A 7,647-nucleotide genomic window follows, 5' to 3' on the forward strand; every position below is an offset into this window, starting at 1 on the left:
AGAGCCTGGAAACACCAGTGAGGGCAGCTGTGGCAATGAGGTTACTCTCCAGCTGGTGCCAGTGCTGACAGCCCCAGCTGAGAGCACAGAGTGGAGCCCTTGACCCTCAACATGGGGCATTGCCAGTTGGACCATCAGCGAATGCTGTGGGTGGGGTGTACAACTACACCCAAGTATGGGTTTGCCTTAGAACCCAGGGTGAGTAGAAACACATGGGTATTGCTTCATACCATGTCCCCGAGTGGGGTAACAGTACGCCTGTTCACGTTGAAATGAGCAGACATGTCTGTTTTCTTCTGAAAGAGCAGAGCTTGTTGCTTCTGCAAACATGCTGTATGGTCCATTGCCTATGACCAGCTCTCCAAGCTACTGGCTGCTCTTCCTGTGGTCCTGGCACTTGCATCTGTTCCAAATTCTTCTTTTATCACAGGTTTGGAGGCCCCATGGGCTTGGGGGGTGTGTCACATGTTGGCAGAGGAGGAAAGGCACTGCCTGAAACCCTGTGGGAAGACCAAAACAAGTTGCTGACAGAGGTTTGTAGGGATCCAGAGGTACGTGGAGACCATAGCAGCAGTGACAAGAAGAATAAAGCACTTTAATCTTGCTTGAACAACATCCTGAGAGAACTGCCACACAGGGGAAAGAATATAACTTTATTTAAAAAAAAATAATAATTTAGCTCAAACACAAACAGGATTGCAGAGGGTTGATGGAAGCAGGAAGAACAGTATTTACCCACAGAACTTCAAACAGACCAATTTCATTCTCTTGTAGATGATACTTTCAGTGCCCTTCCCTGTCCACAGCTCTACTTCAGGTCCTCAACTGCACATAAAGGAATCCTGACCCCCAGGGCCCTCGGTAACAAGGCAGGGGAGAAAAGGTGTCTGCCACACATGAAATGCTATTCCTACACCTCCAGAGCCTCCATGGAGATCCAAAAAGCCAGAAGAGCAACACCAGCATCTAAACCAATGTGCAATAGAAAGGGAACAACTTGCACTCCTCCCTGGAAGTCTACCTACCCATGCCCCATTCCCAGCGTCCTGGCCACGTGCTTCCCCCCACGCCTGAATTCGCGCCCCCGCCCACAGGTGCTGTACACAGAGGTGTGCACGCAGGACTTTGCAATACTCCTCCCTCCCCCCGCTCTTCTCATCCAGACCCGCTGATCTTTCACCTCTCTCCGTGCCTGCATGCCGTACATTTCTTGGCACAGCAGCAGTTCGTTTCACAGTGACGGGACGTGCCCTGGAACACGCTGAGCCACTACTGCAATTTCTTCTCTTCTGTGAAGTGGCCTTTCATGCAATTGCCGTTCTGGTATACCGGGCTGGCCCCCTTTCTTCTGCACCACACCACAGATTTGTAGAGGACAAATCCAATACCGGCCAGACACAGCAAGAGAAGAGCCAGGATGTCCAGGCAGAAGTACTCATATAAGGAGAGGTCGTAGACAGCAGGGCGAAGATAGGGTGCCCCGTCGTGACGAAGGATGTACTCCAGCCAGTACACTGTCCTATTGAGGGCATGCATCGGTTTGTCCAGGTGCAGAGCTGAGATGAGCTTGGCTGCTTTTCTGTAGCTGCAAGGGAAGAAGAAAAGAAGTTATTCTTCTGACAGGAGCTTCATAGCTGAGAAGTAGTCTGAAATGTCCAGTGCTGCTTTCAAGTTCCAAATGATACGTTGGGAGAGGGCAAACTTTTGCCACTCTGATGGCAATTGTTAGTAATGGCCGCACAGACCAGAGCGCATCGTACTTTGTGCATTGTTAACAAGACTGGCAGTTCAGCTCCCAAGGCCCTGCTCAGCGGGTTCACGTGGATTGTTGCATTCTGAGGGGAGTTTGCACCTGAAGACCTCACCCAGCACCAAGCTGCACACTTGATGACTGGCCAAATCCTTCAAGGTACCGAGCTGCAACACCTTAACAACCTACACTGAGGTCAGTAGTTGAAAGCTCCTAACAGGTAACAAAAAAAAAAAGAAATAATCAAGCTCTCAAGCAGCATTTCAAACACGGTTGCATGTGTCCTGTTAGTGGCAGCCCTGCGTCACTGTGCTGCAGCAGATCTAGGAAAGGGCAGGGTATCTGGTTGTCAGAAGGAACAGACGGAGCACTACCTGCAGTCCGCTGCCTGCGCTAACTGTTTCTACAGAAAGCTGTTTGGACAAGATCAGGGAGATCCCAAGGTGAGGTTGTGATCTCACTTTCTCTGATGACAGGCTGGCATTAAAAGGAGAAGAGGTTTGTGCCTCAGCATCTCAGAAAGCTTTCTAAGAAAATTACAGTCAGAGCCAAACAGGACTAGATGACACTCTCCAACAGCAAACGCTGGATGTCTCTTCCTGGACCTCATCTCAGGATTTTAAGGCACTAACACATCTGGTCTGCTGAGCAATGCTTGCAACTCAGCTTGGTCCAGAAGCCACCACAGGCCGTGTAGGTAGAGGTCAACATAAAGACACACTGGTCCCGACATACAGACTGCACCAGGAAGAGCTCAGTGCTTCCAGATGCCTCACCTGGGGTCAGAGATAACTGTGACGACAGCCTGGTAAAGTTCCTCTTCTTTTACTCTGCTCCAGTCCATGAGGATACCCATGCCCTTTGCCTGCACTCTGGTCATGATGTCAAACTGATCTCCGTAGAAAGGAAATCCCACCACTGGCACACCGTGATAAATTGCCTCAAATACACCGTTCATCCCACAGTGGCTGACGAAGGCTTTCACATTGGGATGGCCTGCAGGCAAAAGAATGGCAGCAGGTCAGTGCCTTCCACCTTGAAACAGGGCTACTGGTGGCTTCCTCCACAAACAGCATTGATGTATGTTTAGGGAAACCCAGGCATGCTGAGCAGAAAGGATGTTACCCTTTGGGAACACACCTGGCTTTTGGAAGCCCAAAACTTGCCAAGTAGCACCTGGAAGAGGAGGGAGATAGGAACCAAGATGCAGCTTCAAGCAGGTGTTGGGTGAGGACCATGTTTTGCACAGATCAAACTCACAACAAGCAACAGACTTAGACCCACGCAGGTGCTGTTGTCCTTGTATGCCTTTGCTGTGGTTTGGGCTAAACTCCAGGGATGTTGCTAGCAGTGTGCACACACACAGAGCCCAGCCTTACCTAGCAGGTCGTTCTGGGGCAGCCACCCCATCATCAGAGTATTCTCACCCAGGTTTCTTGGCTTCTGCCCAAAGTATCTGTGGGAGGAGATAAAGGACGGGGGGAAAAAAGAAAAAGGGAAAAAGAAACACGCAGAGAACAATTATAAATTCAGTCAGATCAAGAGATGGAAAGCAAATTCTGTGTTTTGAGATGAATCACCCCTCCACACTGATTTTCACCTAACTCAAGTTAAGAGGAATCCCATTCCCTTCTCACCTCCACACCACCCTCTGCGGGAGGCGAGCAAACGCACCAGCCATCTTCTCCACCAAGTCGCTCAAAAAGTAAGAGCTCGGATCCCAATGCCAAAGGAGACGACAACAACACCCGCATCTGCAGCTTCCACCCAGAGACGCAGACCCTGCAGGCAAAACACACACAGCTACCTTGAAGTCTTGTTGGAGAAAGGCCCTTCCCACTGTTGCCTCTACCAGTATCTATGGAAAGGATGAAGCCAAACCCACCTGGAGCACAAAGCTATGTGGTTTTGACCAGGCAACAAACTCTAAAACCTCTGTGATTTCTGTAGCCAGCCAGGCAGAAATTACTTAAGCACCTGCTGGGCTTGGAGCTTACAGGGAGGTGTCCAAAACTTGAGTTTCATAGCATTACCTCCTGTTTTGGAGGTAACACAATTACTCTTCGGCAAGGAAGGCTCTGAAAACATAGGGCCCACATAGGAGCAGCCAGAGCAGCGAAGGAAATTGGAGTGAAAAGAGGAAGGCTATTTTCCATCACCATTAAGGCAGGGGGCCTGTCAGGGTCTCTTGCTGAGATGTTTCAACAGATTGTGAGCGCCAAGTGGGGAACAACATCTTGCTGGAGGTGCCCCACAAACTCTCCAATGTTGAAGGCTTCTGGAGGTGGCTGAAGGTTTTGCCATCTTGCCAGGAGACTTCTACCCATCCTTGACAGCTACTTGCAGGTAGCAGATTTAGTGTTTGGTCATGAGGCAGAGAGGTAGCAACAGCTCCACCAAAAAGCACAGCTGTTTGTCCTTCATTTAGAGGGAGGCTACCTGTAACACTACATAAACAGATGTGTATCTAGAACGGGGTCCATACTTTTTTTTGACTGGGGCCAGAAGGCTGCATGAAGAAGAAATCGGCCACCACAGCTGCTGTGGAGCAAACACAGACTACTCCCTTTTATGCCAGGCTGGGCTGAGCCTATTTCTCATTATGGATTCTGTCCTGCTTGAAGTTTTTCATGTATCACAGTTAGGAGCATTTTAGGGAAATTTCCTAAAAATCTTCCTTGAAATAAACGCTGTAGAAGAACATGACGGGGAAAAAAAAAAAGTTCTTCCTGTTATTAAAGGAGAAAGAAAGCATGGTTAATTCAGAGTATCTTATTAAGTATCTTATTAGTAGTAGCCTACAGTTTGGGGGATCATGGTAGAGAAGAGTTACAAAGCACATTTTAGTGTTACTTTCTGTGGAAGTTTGTCCTTTGTTGCGTGCTTCAGGGACTCAAACCTAACCTTGCAGAAGAGCTTAAAAAGTTCTAAAAAAATCCATCAATCAAGAATAAAAAAGTTTTCAACTAAGAGATTTTGGTTTTTCCATTCTCTTGAGTTTCACATCTTTTGAGCAATACAACCACCAAAACTGCTAAAGAAGTGAAAGTACTAGTTTTGCTTTCCTAGGTAAAAGGACAATGACTCAGAAAACAGATGATTACGTTATTCATTATAATTGGGCCTTAGTCTTCAACTTTCAGAAATAGCGTTCAAGTTGCTAGGGAAGCATGGTTGACCACCCAAAGTCCTCACCATCTCTCAGGTACATAGCTATATTTTACTGTGTCCTATTTAAAGGAACTTGCAATCACAGTGTTTCAAATATGAGGAAATAAACACCTTAATTATATAACTCTGCTCCAGTTTGGATGGGAGATTCCTTAAGCTACACCTAGACCTACAGAGGCCCTCTCTTCTGCTGGCATCCCATAACCTGGGTACACACATGCCTGCCTGCTAGCATGGCAGCCACCGCCTATTGCAGGGCTCCAGATTTATCTCCATCCCTTAGGCGCCCTGGGATCAGTTCTGGAAGCTGTGAAGCACATGAGTAATGCCCCAGCAAACAACTCCCTTCTTTATAAGGCAGGTGTGTATGCGGCCAGATTGGACCAAGCCAGTGTTTTGCAAGACCTGTGAGGTAGCCACTGTCTGACACATCTTCTGGAGCACCCGACATGCATCGCATTACCCGCAGGCAGTGCCACATGGGAAAGGGTGATGTGCATCCATACGCATCTGGAGAACTTCTGTTCTAAAGCACCCGACCTCACTTTTTTCTATTAACTGGAAAAAATTGGCACCCAAAAAATTGTCTCTATGAAAGTTGCCATCAGAGATCTTGACAGGCCCCTAATAATTTGAAACTTGAATCTTATCTCCATTTCAGTCCCTTAGTTGGGACACCAGGACAACCTGACTGCCTGAGTGTTGTTACCCAGGTCTACTGCCCCTCAGTGTTTGTAAAAGTGGTAAGGCAGTGGAAGAAACGGCAGACAGGTCCTGCACTGTTCCAATATTATCTTCAGTCGGAGGCTTTAAGAGCTTGTTCCTCTGAATTTATTACTGGGGAAAGTGAGGTACAGGCTAGAGAAAGCCTCTGGGATGCCTGGGGAGTTTTCCCTCAGGGCTGAACTTTGAGAAAAAGGGGATGATACACTTCAGTTTTGTACACATTGGGATTCCATGTTGAATTTGATGAGGGCAAAAGCACAGCTCTCCTCTACAGGTTCTTAAGACTACAAGCTCGAGGGCAGAAACACCCTGCAAGAAATAGGATTAAGGAGGAAATTCTGGATTGACATAAATCAGTGATGAAGCAATGAAGTCTACTTGTTCTTCCCATTTCCGCTTCAAGTATAGGAACAAACAAACTACTCATGATCAAGTCCCAGGGGCAACACTGCCGATTTAGGACTTCCACACACTATTTTACATGGACAGTGAAGCTGAATCCCGCTTCAGGGTGGACAACTTAATTCTACATTGTCCCTGCAACCTCACAGCCCTCAGCGCTCCCTGTCTCCCTGCTGCAACCAGGCACCAAACCACAGCAGCCCTCCAGACTCCTGGGGTGTCAGAGCATTTACAAGGCTCTTCAAAAGAAGATTTGCACTGAGTCACTCCCCAAGTTAATGTGCAACCCCAGCTCAAAGCTTTCCTGCACTTACCACTGGGAGGGGCTTTGCAGGCTCAGCAAGGATCCCCCCTGTGAAAATGACATGGGGGAGTGTTGGCCGGGGAAAGTCCAGCACCACATCATTACAGAGGAAGAAGAGGCTGGTTCCATGGACAAGGTCCAACATAGATGTCTTTGGCTCCACTCTGTGCTTCTCCATGAGACGTTCAAATTTGGGCAGGATGACCAGCTTTGTGGCTACACGAGTGATCATGTAGACTAGGAGATTCCAAGTTCTACCAAAGAAGCCCATCCTGTCTGTCATCAGGGAGTTGAACTCAGGGACATAGGCAATGGGGGAAGTTGCACCAATCTCCGCTGGGAACCAGAAACCAGTGGAGATCACAGCGTATTTCACACGGAGAATGTGGGCCAGGATAAAGCCGCACATCTCATTAGGGTCCACCAACAGCAGGTCAAAGTGCTCATGCTGGAGCTTCTGCAGAAGGGTAGAGTTTCCCAGCACTAGGTCACAGTTTTCCAGGTACTTCTCCAAAAAGGAAAACATCTCCAGAGAGGTCATCTTCCCCTGGAAGACACGCTTTATCTTCTCCTGCACCCAGGCATCTGCGCTCTCTGTGCTGAAGATACCCCAGTACCTCTGCATGCGGAAGCTGGGCAGGTAGGTTTCCAGATCCCGACCCTCATGAAGAAGTAGCACAGGGTCATGGCCCTGGTCAGTCAGTGCCTCTGCCACTCGCATGAAGACTCGCAAGTGGCTGTCAAAGACTATGGTGGGCATGATCAGCACCTTGGCACAGTGAGATGGCTCCAGACTGAACGCAGCCACCAGGAAGAGAAGAGCAGCAGGGCACGGTAGCACCTTCATTATCTTCATCGCTGCAAGGAGAGAAACATGCCATTAGTACAGTATGAAATGCTCTGTCACATACTTGAGCAACTAACAACTGGGATTGTAGCTGCAAGCCAGAAGCTCATGAGCTGGGAGAGGAGAGCAGCCTGGAGTTCATCACTGGGGAAAAAAAAAACAAACAAGGAAACCCCCACCCCAAAAAAAAACAATAAAGAAAAAAAGCCACAAAGATAAAAACAAACAAAGTCAGATATCAGGGTGCATCAGGGGAGTTTTCCACGAATTCAGAACCTTTTCTGTGTGCTCTTAAGACGCAAAAACTAGCGGAGAGTAGAGAGGGAGTGCAGCTGGAGGAGCTCTGCTGGGTCACCGCACCAGTGGAGACACTCGCTGCTCGATCCCCGCTTACCGCTACAGAACCAGCACAGCTGGATTTCATTTCTCTTTCTGCCCAGCCAGAAT

General features: G+C 48.4%; 1 protein-coding gene across 1 annotated transcript; it reads right to left on the bottom strand.

Annotated features, from left to right (window-relative positions):
* Positions 1-1,269: 1,269 nt before the first annotated feature.
* Positions 1,270-7,209, bottom strand: LOC104289747 (2-hydroxyacylsphingosine 1-beta-galactosyltransferase-like). The gene is given in 6 exon segments (XM_009888747.1): positions 1,270-1,585; positions 2,527-2,746; positions 3,130-3,206; positions 3,388-3,449; positions 3,452-3,532; positions 6,364-7,209. Coding segments are annotated over 6 exon segments (1,602 nt in total).
* Between the last annotated feature and the right edge of the window lie 438 nt (positions 7,210-7,647).

The sequence above is a fragment of the Charadrius vociferus genome, unplaced genomic scaffold (genome assembly GCF_000708025.1).
Source record: "Charadrius vociferus isolate BGI_N301 unplaced genomic scaffold, ASM70802v2 scaffold436, whole genome shotgun sequence".
In the NCBI taxonomy this organism is placed as follows: domain Eukaryota; kingdom Metazoa; phylum Chordata; class Aves; order Charadriiformes; family Charadriidae; genus Charadrius; species Charadrius vociferus.